This window comes from Pseudophryne corroboree, chromosome 2, assembly GCF_028390025.1.
Source record: "Pseudophryne corroboree isolate aPseCor3 chromosome 2, aPseCor3.hap2, whole genome shotgun sequence".
NCBI lineage: Eukaryota > Metazoa > Chordata > Amphibia > Anura > Myobatrachidae > Pseudophryne > Pseudophryne corroboree.
In genome coordinates this window covers 860224659-860240895 of record NC_086445.1, presented here as the reverse complement: position 1 = coordinate 860240895, position 16237 = coordinate 860224659, and the positions used below count along the sequence as shown (strand labels likewise).

General features: G+C 47.9%; 1 protein-coding gene across 14 annotated transcripts in view; it reads right to left on the bottom strand.

Annotated features, from left to right (window-relative positions):
* NCOR1 (nuclear receptor corepressor 1) overlaps window positions 1–16237 on the bottom strand; it is a 426430-nt gene that overhangs the window by 196655 nt on the left and 213538 nt on the right. For all 14 annotated transcript variants that reach the window (XM_063955846.1, XM_063955845.1, XM_063955858.1 and 11 more), the window contains one exon: window positions 14668–14724. In XM_063955846.1, coding sequence (XP_063811916.1) covers window positions 14668–14724 — 57 coding nt within the window. The remainder of the gene's footprint in view (window positions 1–14667; window positions 14725–16237) is intronic.

Here is a 16237-nt window from a genome sequence, read left to right as displayed (position 1 = left end):
TCTTGATGCCAGAGTGCAAATATCCCTCTGTGCATCTCGCATATATAGAAATGCATCCTTTAAATGCTCTATAGTCAATAAAATACTGTCCCTGTCAAGGGTATCAATATTTTCAGTCAGGGAATCCGACCAAGCCACCCCAGCGCTGCACATCCAGGCTGAGGCGATCGCTGGTCGCAGTATAACACCAGTATGTGTGTATATACCTTTTTAGGATATTTTCCAGCCTCTCAGCTGGCTCCTTGAGGGCGGCCCTATCTGGAGACGGTACCGCCACTTGTTTTGATAAGCGTGTGAGCGCCTTATCCACCCTAAAGGGTGTTTCCCAACGCGCCCTAACTTCTGGCGGGAAAGGGTATACCGCCAATAATTTTCTATCGGGGGAAACCCACGCATCATCACACACTTCATTTAATTTATCTGATTCAGGAAAAACTACAGGTAGTTTTTTCACACCCCACATAATACCCTTCTTGTGGTACTTGTAGTATCAGAAATATGTAACACCTCCTTCATTGCCCTTAACATGTAACGTGTGGCCCTAAAGGAAAATACGTTTGTTTCTTCACCGTCGACACTGGAGTCAGTGTCCGTGTCTGTGTCGACCGACTGAGGTAAATGAGCGTTTTACAGCCCCTGACGGTGTTTGAGACGCCTGGACAGGTACTAATTTGTTTGCCGGCCGTCTCATGTCGTCAACCGACCTTGCAGCGTGTTGACATTATCACGTAATTCCTTAAATAAGCCATCCATTCCGGTGTCGACTCCCTAGAGAGTGACATCACCATTTCAGGCAATTGCTCCGCCTCCTCACCAACATCGTCCTCATACATGTCGACACACACGTACCGACACACAGCACACACACAGGGAATGCTCTGATAGAGGACAGGACCCCACTAGCCCTTTGGGGAGACAGAGGGAGAGTTTGCCAGCACACACCAAAAACGCTATAATTATACAGGGACAACCTTTATATAAGTGTTTTTCCCTTATAGCATTTTAATATATATATACATATCGCCAAATAAGTGCCCCCCCTCTCTGTTTTAACCCTGTTTCTGTAGTGCAGTGCAGGGGAGAGCCTGGGAGCCTTCCCACCAGCATTTCTGTGAGGGAAAATGGCGCTGTGTGCTGAGAATAGGCCCCGCCCCCTTTTCGGCGGGCTTCTTCTCCCGTTTTTCTGAGACCTGGCAGGGGTTAAATACATCCATATAGCCCCCAGGGGCTATATGTGATGTATTTTTAGCCAGAATAAGGTACTATCATTGCTGCCCAGGGCGCCCCCCCCCCAGCGCCCTGCACCCTCAGTGACCGCTGCTATGAAGTGTGCTGACAACAATGGCGCACAGCTGCAGTGCTGTGCGCTACCTTATGAAGACTGAAGAGTCTTCTGCCGTCGTTTCTGGACCTTCACTTTTCGGCATCTGCAAGGGGGGTCGGCGGCGCGGCTCCGGGACGAACCCCAGGGTGAGACCTGTGTTCCGACTCCCTCTGGAGCTAATGGTGTCCAGTAGCCTAAGAAGCCAATCCATCCTGCACGCAGGTGAGTTCACTTCTCTCCCCTAAGTCCCTCGTAGCAGTGAGCCTGTTGCCAGCAGGACTCACTGAAAATAAAAAACCTAACAAACTTTTACTCTAAGCAGCTCTTTAGGAGAGCCACCTAGATTGCACCCTTCTCGGCCGGGCACAAAAATCTAACTGAGGCTTGGAGGAGGGTCATAGGGGGAGGAGCCAGTGCACACCACCTGATCCTAAAGCTTTTACTTTTGTGCCCTGTCTCCTGCGGAGCCGCTAATCCCCATGGTCCTGACGGAGTCCCCAGCATCCACTTAGGACGTCAGAGAAATGGGATTACGTGGTGGTACCAATTTCAATTGACTAACGGCCCCCAGACAAAATTAAAAGCTCAGACTTTATGGGAAAGAGATTTGAATAGGTCCTTTGTTGATGTAGATTGGGACAGTATATTTAGATCTTGTTTTAAAGTCTCCAAATGTGTTAACCACTCCGAAATGTTCTACTAGCTTATACAGAGGGCCTACTTCACCCCTAAAAGACAACACAGGATCTGGCCTTCACAATCTAAATCATGTTGGAGGAAATGCGGCTCTACGGGGGATATCTTTCATATCTTCTGGGCATGCCCTCATATACAACCACTTTGGAGAGAAGTTTTAAATATGGCTAGCATAGTGTTAGGGCTCAACATCCCTCTGGACCCAGATCTAGCGCTATTCTATTTATACGTTGATCGCCTCTCCGCAGGTGATCGCTACGTCTTGGGACATATCTTGATAGCCACTAAAGCTGCTATAGCACAATTGTGGAAGTCTGAGAATATTCCTACCTTAGCGTCTATTCAAAATAAGATCCACAAACATTTCATTTTCGAAACAGCGGAGGCTAAATACTCTTCCTCGGCTAACTCTATCCACCTGAAATGGTTAGGATGGTCCGACTATAGGAGTAGAGAAGGTAGGCTAACCGTTTATAGCTCTCCAATTGATGTGTCTGTGCTTTACCCCACCTAGATTGACCTTTTCAAGAATGTTGTGCTATCAGGTATTCTCTAAGTTTATTGTATTTTAGTCCTTATTGTTTTTTCTTCTTCCATGTCTTTTCTCAGTGCTTTCTCCTTCTCATGTATCTGAACGCCTAATGTAGCCAATTGTATATTTATCCGACTGTGCGCTGTTTGTATTTTGCATATGGTAACCATTCCGGACTTCCCCTGTGTTTCCCTTACCTCTTTTTTCTGTTCCGCATTTCTGTGTGTAAACTCTTCAATAAAAATTTAATGTTTAAAAAAAAAAAAAATCCCTAGGATCTCTAAAAGACTTGTGTAAAGATTCTCCGAAATTCATAAAAAGATAAATACAAAGAATGTGTAGTCCAATTTTTACTTTGCAATAATCATGTACGTCTCTTAGTATGAACCCTAAAAGGGGGAGGAGCGTACCCCACTCACAGTATGCACTGATGGGTATGTACACGTAAAGGTATCTTTCCAAGAATAAACAAATTCCCTAGATTTTATGTATATAGCCGATGGGGATCAAATTCTGCGTACCCCGACTCACACAATACTTAAAAGATATAATTCACATAAAGGTATCTTTGCAGCTAGCGGTATCCCAGATATATGCTCCTATAAAGGTATCTTTTTACAACATTCGATAGCCCAGATGCATACCCAAACTCTCACAAGATGGCGTGTGTGAACTCCCATCATGGTATCTTTGTACTTCATCCAATAGGGGTTAAATATCAAAGGAGGCAATGGGTCCGATCAAAAAAAAAGTAAGATAACTTTTCCGTATATCCAAAGCAAAGTTCTTTCTTCAATACAGCTCACAGGGGTAAATTTACTAAGGTGGGAGATTTTTAGAACTGGTGATGTTGCCCATAGCAACCAATCAGATTATATCTATTATCTGCTAGAAGCAGCTAGATAAATGGTAAGTAGAATCTGATTGGTTGCCATGTGCAACATCACCAGTTCTAAAAATCACCCACCTTAGTAAATTTACCCCACAGAGTAAAAATGACAAATCCACCAAAGCAAAAGATCATAAAGAATAAAATAGAAAAGTAGAATAAAATGTCCGTAGATGAATATAAAATTCCTTTGTGGCTACTCACGGTACATCTTGTGTGAGTTTGGGTACGCATCTGGGCTATCGAATATTGTAAAAAGATACCTTTATAGGAATTTTTCTCTCCGTTTCTGTGTGAGTTCGGGTATGCAAAGATAATTCCCATTGGAGCATATATCTGGGATACTGCTAGCTGCAAAGATACCTTTATGTGAATTATATCTTTTCACTATTGTGTGAGTCGGGGTACGCAGAATTTGATCCCCATCGGTTATATACATAAAACACAGGGAATTTGTTTATTCTTGAAAAGCTACCTTTACGTGTACATACCCATCAGTGCATACTGTGAGTAGGGTACGCTCCTCCCCCTTTTAGGGTTCATACTAAGAGACGTACATGATTATTGCAAAGTAAAAATTGGACTACACATTCTTTGTATTTTGTTTATCTTTTTATGAATTTCGGAGAATCTTCATACAAGAGTCTTTTGGAGATCCTAGGGATTTTAAGTGGACCACCTTGAGGATTACCTAGAATACCAACCATCAAGAATAAACTTTCATCTGGTTGCTATTGAAGGAATGTATTGTCTTATTTATGTCTTAATGCTGTAATAGTTTCTCTAGAGCTCTGGACATAGATGAGTGTCTCTTGTTTTCTGTTTGCATTTGTTTAAGTAAATGTGGTGACATTTATTTTGACACTCATAGTGTACGGGCAGCTTTGTGCCAGGAAGATAGTCCACCAAAAATATTTTTATTGTAGTTGTTAATGCTACACTTGCAGAGACAATACTATAGATGTACCCTATCTGGGCATCAAATAAACATGGGAAAATAAACACTGGCCAGATGTATCCACTGAGAGAACTCCACTGAGACAGGGACTGATAGGAATGGACAAATATTCTCTGTTAAGAGCTGCGGAATATATGTGCGCTATATAAATAACTGTCCGTAAAGTGAGAGCGAGAGGCAGGAGAGCAAGCGAGAGTGAGGGGGCAGGAAAGCTAGAGATAGTGAGAGGCAGGAGAGCAAGTGAAGGCTTAATTCATGTTTGTACGCAATACCAATGTTCACACAATGGACCGATTATCTGCAAACTGCATATGCCACAGTCGCACTGTGCATGCACACCAAGGTGCTATTGTGATCGCGCTGAGAATTTTACCGCAGATTGGTTGACAGGAAGGGACTGTTTGGGGGAGGTAACATGGAGTGACAGCAAAAACAAATGTGTGTCATGGCCGTTTTTGGGGCGTGTATGTCGTCAACTGTGATCATGTGCGTACAAAAACATAGCACCTGCATCACCACTGCTGTGCCCAGTCTGCATAGCCATAGAGCAACCCGAGTAGCCAAAGTTGCTAATTACTGTGTAGTCTGTGTATGTGTACACTGTTGCTAATGAGTATGCTTTGGTTCCAGTGGGAGTCTATCTTCTATTCTTTCACCAGCCATGATAAGCAATTTTGTAGCCTAAAAACATGCAGCTGCATGGCCAATTGCCTACAAACATGAATTAGGTCCAGAGTAAGGGGCAGGAGTCGAATAGTGAGGAGGAAAAGAAGAGAGCAAGGGGCAGGAGTCGAATAGTGAGGAGGAAAAGAAGAGAGCAAGGGGCAGGAGAGAAAGAAAGCGAGGGAAAGAAAGAGAGGGGCAGGAGAGAAAGAAAGCGAGGGAAAGAGAGCAAGGGGCAGGAGAGAAAGATAGCGAGGGAAAGGGAGCAAGGGGCAGGAGAGAGAGAGGGCAAGGGGCAGGAGAGAGAGAGGGCATGGGGCAGGAGAGAAAGAGGGCAAGGGGCAGGAGAGAAAGAGGGCGGGGGACAGGAGAGAAAGAGACCAAGAGGTAGGAGAGAGAGAGAGGAGGAGTAAGGGGCAAGAGAGAGGAGGAGTAAGGGGCAAGAGAGAGAAGGAGTAAGGGGCAGGAGAGAGAGAAGGAGTAAGGGGTGGGAGAAAGAGCGTAAGGGGCAGGAGAGAAAAAGAGCAAGGTGCAGACACAGGAAAAGGGAGACACAGGAGAGAATAGGGCGAAAAAAACACAGGCAATGCCATGGGCAGTCACTAGTAATAAAAATAGGATTTTAATTACCTACCAGTAAATCCTTTTCTCGTAGTCCATAAGGGATATTGGGGAGACTTAGTACGATGGGATATAGATGGGGTCCAAAGGAGCCGTTGCACTATAAAATTCTTCAACTGGGTGTGCTGGCTCACACCCTCTATGCCCCCTCCCACAGGCAGTTATAGGTACAACAGTGCCCGAAGGAGAAAGGACATACTTGAGGGAAGGAACATAACAATGAGAGGTGAAATTTACACCTAAGCACGCCACTAACACAAAACGACTAGCAACAGCTGAACAGGTAACCATACAAAGAGAACATGCAGAAAAGTCAATGCACTGTGGCGGGTGCCCAATATTCCTTATGGACTACGAGAAAAGGATTTACCGGTAGGTAATTAAAATCCTATTTTCTCTAGCATTCATAAGGGATATTGGGGAGACTTAGTACGATGGGGACGTCCCAAAGCTTCCAGAACGGGCGGGAATGTGTGGAGACTTCTGCAGCACTGCCTGCCCAAACTGGGTATCCTCTTTGGCCAGGGTATCAAACTTGTAGAATTTTACAAGAGTGTTCTTCCCTGACCAAGTAGTAGCTCAACATAGTTGCAAGGCCGAGATGCCACGGGCAGCCGCCCAGGAAGAGCCCACCGATCTTGTAGAGTGGGCCTTCAGAGACTTAGGAACAGGTAAGGCTGCCGACACATAGGCCTGTTGGATAGTAAGTCTAAGCCAATGAGCAATGGTCTGCTTTGAAGCAAGGCAGCACCTTTTCTGCACATCATAGAGCACGAATAGGGGAAGTCATTAGGACCTGATCGCACGCTGCCGTTTTTCGCAGCGATCAGGGCACTACTGCACATGCGTATACACTCAGAAACTGCACAAACTATTTTTGTACCGCTCGGCTGCACATGCAATCGCACCCTTGCACAGCAAATATACACTCCCAAGTGGGCGGCGACTATGCGTTTGCACGGCTGCAAAAAGTAGCTAGCGAGCGATCATCTCGGAATGACCCTCAAGGAATCTATCTTTCTGATCCCAGCTGTTCACTTGACATAGATCTTCAAGACTCGCACAGCATCCAATGCCTCTCGAGGAGCAGAAGTGCCGGAACCACAATAGTTTGATACAAGTGGAACGCAGAGATAACCTTCGGCAGGAACTGCTGCCTAGTCCTGAGCACCGCTCTGTCCTCATAAAAGACCAAGTAAGGGCTTTTACACGATAAGGCCCCTAATTATGAGACACGCCTACCAGAAGACAGGGCCAAAAACAACAGTCTTCCACGTGAGGTACTTGTCTTCTACCATCATCAGAGGTTCAAACCAGGAGGACTGTAGGAATTCCAACACAATATTCAAATCCAAGGGTCCCGTGGGTGGCACAAAAGGAGGTTGAATGTGAAACATCCCTTGCAAGGAGGTCTGAACTTCCGGCAATACTGCCAATATCTTCTGGAAGAAAATTGAGAGGGTTGAAATCTGGACCTTAATGGAACCCAGACGTAAGCTCTTATCCACACCAGCCTGCAGGAAACGTACCAAGAGGAACTCCACAGGCGGATATGTGCATTCCTCGCACCAAGAGACATATCTCATCCAGATATGATGATAATATTTTGACGTCACAGGTTTCCTGGCCTGAACCATGGTAGCAATAACCTTTTTGGAAAGGCCCTTGTGAGCTAGGATGTCCCGCTCAACTTCCATGTCGTCAAACAAAGCCTCCGTAAGTCCGGGTAGATAAACGATCCTTGTTGAAGATCTCTTCTCAATGGTAGCGGCCAAGGGTCTTCGACGGACATGACCAGAAGATCCGCGTACCAAGCCCTCTGAGGCCAATCCGGAGCAATCAGAATTGCCTGGACTCTGATTCCCGATTCGCTTTAGAACTGTCGAAGTCAAAAATATTACATAGAGAGAACATACAGACTCCACACATTATGAGTCGTTATACTTGCAAATACACGCAGCGAGCACAGCAATATATGGTAACATACGCATTTACACAGACATGCCACAGAGATAGATTCGACACATATTTCATACAGCACATAATTTAAACATATCAAGCACCAGACATCATAAAGTTTCAAATTATGTAATGGAGCAACGTCATGTATGTGTATCATTGGAAAGAAGCAAGATGGAAATGCCGTGTTTGGTATTAAAGCAACCAGATTAATGTGTATATCAATTTGATGCCTGTTATTAAGTTGTAGCTCATTGCAACAAGTAGATATGATTAAATGTATGAAAGCTAAAGTCACTCTTATTAGAACAATAGATTTCCTGGAAGACAGCATGCCTGACCAGTGGCTATCTCCTGTAATTACACCATCAAGGCTGGACCTTGCTTGCATATGAACTGACCAGTGACTCATCATGAATGAGAAAGTTCCCTCCCCTAGACTAGTCTGTGCACTCCCCCCAAACTACATAGTATATAGCTGATTGCAGACACAAGAGCTGGCTGTTCTTTTTGTCCCAGATGATGATGGAGATGCTGTCTGTACAGTGGCTGCATGATTTTACACAGAGAGAGTGATATGGAATGGAGACTTTATGTGAGCAAAATATGGTAATTGTATCGCTGGCCATGTATGTATTTGAATTAGTTTGTATTAACTGCTTACTGTGTAAATTGTAACTATATATATATATATATATATATATATATATATATATATATATATATACACACACACATATATACACACACATATATACACACATATATACATACTAGGTGCTTCATCGCGCCCTACGGGCGCTCTTCACACCGTCGAAAGGGGCTACGCCCCCTTAACCCATGCACGCCTTGCTGCGGTTCAATATTTGTACGAGTGGATAGAAGGGATAGAGAGACGCGGGCCGGTAGGGAGGGGATAGATAGAAGGGGGGCGGTAGGGAGGGGATAGAGAGACGCAGGGCGGCAAGGAGGGGATAGAGAGACGCAGGGCCGTAGGGAGGGGATAGAGAGACGCAGGGCGGTAGGGAGGGGATATATAGAGACGCGGGGCGGTAGGGAGGGGATAGAAAGACGCGGGGCGGTATGGAGGGGATAGAGAGACGCGGGTCGGCAGGGAGGGGAGAGAGAGACGCGGGGCGGTAGGGAGGGGATGGAGAGACGCGGGGCGGTAGGGAGGGGATGGAGAGACCCGAGGCGATAGGGAGGGGATACAGAGAGGCGGGGCGGCTGGGAGGGGATAGAGAGACGCCGGGCGGTAGGGAGGGGATACAGAGACGCGGGGCGGTAGGGAGGGGATACAGAGACGCGAGGCGGTAGGGAGGTGATACAGAGACGCAGAGCGGTAGGGAGGGGATACTGAGACGCGGGCGGTAGGGAGGGGATACAGAGGCATAGGGAGGAGGGGATAGAGAGAGGCGGGGCGGTAGGGAGGGGATATAGAGACGCGGGGCGGTAGGGAGGGGATATAGAGACGCGGGGCGGCTGGGAGGGGATATAGAGACGCGGGGCGGTAGGGAGGGGATAGAGACGCGGGGCGGCTCGGAGGGGATATAGAGAAGCGGGGCGGTAGGGAGGGGATAGAGAGACGTGGGGCGGTAGGGAGGGGATAGAGAGACGCGGGGCGGTTGGGAGGGGATAGAGAGACGCGGGGCGGTAGGGAGGGGATAGAGAGACGCGGGGCGGTAGGGAGGGGATAGAGAGACGCGGGGCGGTAGGGAGGGGATAGAGAGACGCGGGGCGGTAGGGAGGGGATAGAGAGACGCGGGGCGGTAGGGAGGGGATAGAGAGACGCGGGGCGGTAGGGAGGGGATAGAGAGATGCGGGGTGGTAGGGAGGGGATATAGAGACGCGGGTCGGCAGGGAGGGTCCCCAGTGAGGAAGCTGATGAAGAGAGGGGGGGAAAGTAGTGGAGGGGGAGGGCACCAGAAGAGGAGACTTGTGTAAAGTGGCGAGCAGACATAGAAACAGTGGGTAGGATGGCCGGAGGGACTCACCGTTGGGGCTGTGGGCGGCTGCTGCAGGCTGGTAAACAGTACAGTGTCCAGAGGCGTCACTGGGTCAGCATTTCAGCATTACTGTTACACACATCTCCCCCCCCCCTGCGGCCGAAAAGGGGGCGTGGCCTGCTGTGAAAGGGGCGTGGCCTCACAGGTCTGTTCTCTCTCGCTCCGGGGGTGTTTCCAGCTTGCCTGTAGATGCTGGCAGCCCCCGGAGACTGGAGAGTGTGTGCCGGCTGTGTGACAGGAGGAGAGTGCTGCAGGAGATGACGTCACTGCAGCACTCGCCTCCTGTCACAGCAGGAGAGCTGACAGCGGGATTTGTGCGGAGGCGGCGGCGGGTCTGTGTACACGGCGCAGGGAGGGCTATGAGAGCCTCCTCCTGCGCCACCCGTCCCTCCTAATGTGTATGCCGGGGGCGGCATCAGCCGTTGTTGTTGGGCCGGCGCCGCGGCCGGGGAATCAGAGCTGCTGATGGGTGGGGGGAGGGGAGAGAGAGAGATGGACAGGCAGCAGGAGCAGAGACTTGCTGACTCCGCCCACCGCTGTGACTCCACCCAGCGTTACGGGCAGAGTCACAGATTTAGACAAATATATAGGAGATACATATATATACACACACATATACAAAGGAGAAGCGGCACTCACGGCTGGATTCAAATGAAGACAATACCACAGCAGTGCGTATCAACGTTTCAATTCAATGGAATTTTCGTCAGGATACAAACAAGCATTGCAAAAAACTCACCTTATAACCCTCACCAATTGTGTCCAGGTGTGCACGCTAATCGGCGCGGCAGTCCGGAAGCGGCACCCGAAAATGACGTCACCGCAAGTGCGGCTGGCGTCCGTACGTCCCATCACCATAGTAACCCGGGAGTGTATACACGGGGAGCTGGGGAGAGTAGAAAGCAGCACCTAAGCACACGATGTCAAGCTCATGACATTGTATATAACACACTGAATATTCATCTATTATTGATAGAAGCAGGTTGTTGAGGTGAGAAGTCATCATGTCTATCCGAGGGCAGCCCCACCGGTCGATGATCTGCTGAAAAACCTGGTGGTGAAGCCCCCACTCTCCCGGGTGGAGAACGTGACAACTGAGGAAGCCCACTTTCCAGTTGTCCACTCCCGGAATGAAGATTGCGGACAGTGCTCTTGCATTTCTTATCGTCCAGAGGAGTATCCTTGACACCTCTCGCATGCAGGCCCTGCTTTTTGTCCCTCCTTGTCGATTGATCCCTGAGCAGAAGAGAGGCCTGAAGTAGAGCATTGTAATTGCCCGAAGTTCCAAAATGTTGACTGGACCTGACCACCTGCCCTGGAACTGAGCCCTCTGGGTGACAGCTCCCCATCCTCACAGGAGAGAAATTCTGGCCTGAGGTGACAGACAAATTATCCGGTTTATCTGAACATGTGATCCAGACCACCTGCTCAGGAAATCCAACTGTAAAGTTCTGGCATGGAATCTTCCATACTGGATCGCCTCGTATGAAGCAACCATTTTCCTCAGCAACCGTACACACGGATGGATGGATGGATACCCGAGTAGGCCGGAGAACCATGCGGACCATCTCTTGAAGTGTTCTCGCCTTGTCCTCTAGGAGAAACACTTTCTGGGCCACAGTATACAGTAACATTCACAGGAACATGAGCCTCTGAGTTGGTTCCAGGTGAGACTTCTGTAAATTGAGGATCCACCCATGGTGTGAAAGAAGCTGGATAGTGCGGGCTATATGGAGCAACAAAAGCTCCCTGGATCTTGCTTTTATCAAAAGGTCATCCAGGTAGGGGACAACATTCACCCTCTGGATCTGGAGTTGGAACATCATCTCCGCCTGAACCTTTGTAAAAACACCCTCGGAGCGTGGACAGGCCAAAGGGTAGTGCCTGGAACTGGTAGTGATCGTTCAGCAGGGCAAACCTCAGATAGGCCTGATGAGGTAGCCAAATCAGGATATGGAGATAGGCGTCTTATATCCAGGGAGACCATGAACTCCCTTTCTTCCAGGCCCGCAATCACTGGTCGCAAGGATTCCATCTTGAACTTGAAAACCTTTAGGTAACGGTTCAAGGATAACAGGTTGGAGTAGTAACCCTGTCCCTGTTGTTGCAGCGGCACCGGAACAATGATGTGGGATTGGACCAATTTTAGGATGGCCTGTTGCAGCGTAACACGCGCATCCTCCAAAGCTGGTGGGTAGGCACCCGTCATGCTGAGGCCTTAGTGGAAGCTGTACCGGTGCTATCCTGAGAACTGGCGATCGCTGGTTTTCTTGTCTTACCTCTGGTGCCTCTAGCCGCGTTGAAGGCACATCTGGCCCTAGATCTAAACCTGTTAGACTGAAAGGACTGGGTAGATGACCCCGGGTAGGAACACCTAGCCGGCGGGGCTCCAGAAGGGAGAAACGTGGATTTCCCCTCAGTAACTTTAGAAATCCACGTATCCAATTCTACCCCAAAGAGCCATTCCCCCAAAAAGGGGAGAGACTCTACACTGCGCTTGGATTCTGCGTCTGCTATTCAATTACGCAACCACAAGGCCCTGCGCGCTAACACTACCATAGCAGTGGTCCTAGCATTAACATTGCCTATCTCCTTGAGAGAGTCACACAGGACGCGTGCAGTGTCCTGAAAGTGCTTCGGGGGAGTCACTGTAGTGACCAAGGGGCATATCCCCCGAGAGGCCCTCCTGACTCTGAGGAGCCCAGGAATGAATGGCATGAGACTTCTAGCAACCCGTTATGACTGGCCTTTGAGACAGACCCGCTGCTGTGTAGACAGACTTTAGAATAGTCCCTATCTTCCTATCCCCAGGGTCCTTCATAGTGAAAAAGCCCGGGGCCAGCAGTACCGCATTTTTGGAAAGGCGCGCGACTGATACATCCACAGCCGGATGTTCTTCCCATAATTTTCTGCCCAGGAGCAAATGGGAAAGTGTGCAAAAACCATTTTGACACTTGGTACTTTTTATCTGAATTTTTCCAGGCTAACTTAAAACAAGTCACCTAACTCTGCAGAATCAGGGAAAGTGACACTGGGCTTATTCTGTGTGAAGAAAAACGACTGCTGTGACGCAGCCTCCTCTAGAGAGAGTTTAACACATCCCTTATAGCCAAAATGAGGGGTTCAATACCCTGTGTAGAAGGGGAATCCCCAGTAATAGGTTCCAATTCCTCCCCCTCCAGTATTTCCTCATCTGAATCAGATAGCAATGCAGGTAACTTACGTTTTTGTGGACCTGAACTAGGGAGGGGGGGCTGGTCAGCCCTTGCAGCCAGATCTGCAACAGCTTGCTGCAATTGTTGTGTCTTTTGAGCATTTTCAGTGAGCTGAGATGACATATCTGACATCATATTTTCAATGGCACCTAGCCAGGAAGGCTCCTGACTCCCCCCCCCCAGTCCCCTCACTGAGCTGAAAGGACTGACTACATTGCTCACAGGATAATGAACCAGACGTAGCAGGAGAGAATCTGGTGTGACAGACTGCATAATTGGTGTTTTACCATGATCACAGTAAAATCACTTACATACACATAGGGGTCAATTCTATTCGGCAAATAAAGAATAGCGCCGGGAATTAGCTCCCGACGCTATTCAATTCTGCTACTAGTTGCCCGCAATTGTCGGGAATTCTTCTCTCATCCCCAGGGGATGAGAGAATAAACCCGACAAAAGTGCTGCCTCGCGGCCGGCGCGAGGCTGATTCTGTCGGGAATCAGCCTCGCGCCGGGTAGTTAAGTCGGAGAATGCCCGTTCTCCCGACAAAACTACCTGTTAAGTCGGCGAGAACGGGACATCGCCGACTTAACTTTAGCTGAATTGAATAGCGTCGGGAGCTAATTCCCGGCGCTATTCTTTAGTTGCCGAATAGAATTGACCCCATAGACAAGTAGTATGATAGCAAGCCTGCCCTTACTGTATGTGAGGGAGATGGAGAGAGAAGGAGACCAGCACACCCCAAGCTAAACAGCCCCAGTGAGGCTGTGAGCTGATATATCACAGTATAACACTGGTATTCTGCCCTGTTTAAGGACACAAATTGTGGACAATAGCGGCTCTCCCCTTTGCTACACCCCTGTACCAGTTTTCAGCGATGTTCTGCCTGTCTGGAGGAGCTGTGTGTGCCTGCTGCTGCAGCTGTAAGCAGAGGAAGGTGCAAAATGCCCCTGGTCCCGCTCAGAGGAAGCTCCGCCCCCTGTAATGGCACCAGAGCTAGTGTGTTTTTTTTATACTGGCAATGTCTCCCAAACAGCTTAAAAACATCACACAAATGTTAGTTTAAGCCACCGCTAGCCAGTGTACCCAGGGGGCTATAGCAGATCCCCCCAGGAGGGTCCCGTATGCCACCCCTGCGTTTTGCTGCACCAAGAAACCAGGGGGGACCCCCCTAGCAGGGCCCCCGGTTTGTACTCACTACTGTCAACACCTTCAGGCTACTCTTAGGGGTGTGCGGCGTGCTGCGATTGTGACCGCAAAGGCGCAGTGCCCCGCGGTGCAACAACCTCTCAGGACGGTGGTCCTGAACCCGGGAAGCGGCTCTGATGCCTCGCAAGACCACTGACCGCCCCCCCCCCCCCACCCCCTCCCTAACTCTCATGCTACAGGAATGCTGTTGCCCAAACAGCATACTCAAAATAATAAAAGTTTAAAAGAAACTGAAGAAAACTTTCTGGAGCTTCAGAGATGTGCATCCTCTCCTGAGGGCACTGTTTTCTAAACTAGCCGTGGGAGGGGGCATAGAGAGGAGGAGCTAGTACACCCAGCTGAAGAAATTTAAAGTGCACCGTCTCCTTTGGATCCCGTCTATACACCATCGTACCAAGTCTCCCCAATATCCCTTATGGCTGCTAGAGAAACAGATGTTTCTTGATTTCTGAACCATGCCATTAAAAATACAAGACCCATAAACAAAACGCAGTACAAATGTGAGCCCATCAAAGTTTATAGCACAACAAATAAAACTGTATAGAGATTCAGTATTACCAGCACTACATGAGATAAATAAAAAAAAACTACTCACCAGCTCAACTTTTGGACCTAGACCTTCAAAGATCTTGTGCGCTTCCTCTGCTTTTTTCTGCAAGACAGTTATTTCAGGTTTCATAACTTCACCAGAAATAAAGAAAAACCTTTCAATAGCCTTACATCAAGGCCTACCACGCAACCATCTTACAAGCTGCAGTCATACAGGTTATTTAAAGGTTGCAGCCAAAGTCTTATCTACCGAACTGTACCACATATTGAAAGGTCTGAATTGGATAAGAAAATTTAATTTTTAACTAAGTATGTGCATATGTCTTTTAGAAAGAGACTGTACAATTTAGTCAAATACATCCACCATTTCACTACACATAAAGCAAACTACTAGCTAGAGAGACGTGGTTTACATGTCTATATTGTAAAAGAACCAATACCTAATGCACACAGAATACAATAGGTCACCGCTGTAACCCTTTATTTGTTATTAAAACACAACACCTCCAACCCAAAAAGCAGCACAGTTAAACGTTCCCCAGAGTCTGCACTGTTGTGTCAAACTCTCCTACTGCAGCCTAACACCCAAGTCATTTTTTTTTGGATAAAATAATACGTTTATTGGAAATTATTCAACTAGTGGCGAACCCTACTTTACTTAGTAGTACATAGCTAGGGATAATTAGTCAAAAGGTTATTTTAAAACATAAATGAAAACTAAAATAAACATTGTTTAATGGGACTTTAATATAGAGGTTTTTGTTAATACATTTGCTAACCAAAGTATTTGAACATTATAAATAAGAATTTACTTACCGATAATTCTATTTCTCGGAGTCCGTAGTGGATGCTGGGGTTCCTGAAAGGACCATGGGGAATAGCGGCTCCGCAGGAGACAGGGCACAAAAAAGTAAAGCTTTACTAGGTCAGGTGGTGTGCACTGGCTCCTCCCCCTATGACCCTCCTCCAGACTCCAGTTAGGTACTGTGCCCGGACGAGCATACACAATAAGGGAGGCATTTTGAATCCCGGGTAAGACTCATACCAGCCACACCAATCACACCGTACAACTTGTGATCTAAACCCAGTTAACAGTATGACAACAGAAAGGGCCTCTTAAAGATGGCTCCTTAACAATAACCCGAATTAGTTAACAATAACTATGTACAAGTATTGCAGATAATCCGCACTTGGGATGGGCGCCCAGCATCCACTACGGACTCCGAGAAATAGAATTATCGGTAAGTAAATTCTTATTTTCTCTATCGTCCTAAGTGGATGCTGGGGTTCCTGAAAGGACCATGGGGATTATACCAAAGCTCCCAAACGGGCGGGAGAGTGCGGATGACTCTGCAGCACCGAATGAGAGAACTCCAGGTCCTCCTTTGCCAGGGTATCAAATTTGTAAAATTTTACAAACGTGTTCTCCCCCGACCACGTAGCTGCTCGGCAGAGTTGTAATGCCGAGACCCCTCGGGCAGCCGCCCAAGATGAGCCCACCTTCCTTGTGGAGTGGGCTTTTACAGTTTTAGGCTGTGGCAGGCCTGCCACAGAATGTGCAAGTTGAATTGTGTTACAAATCCAACGAGCAATCGACTGCTTAGAAGCAGGTGCGC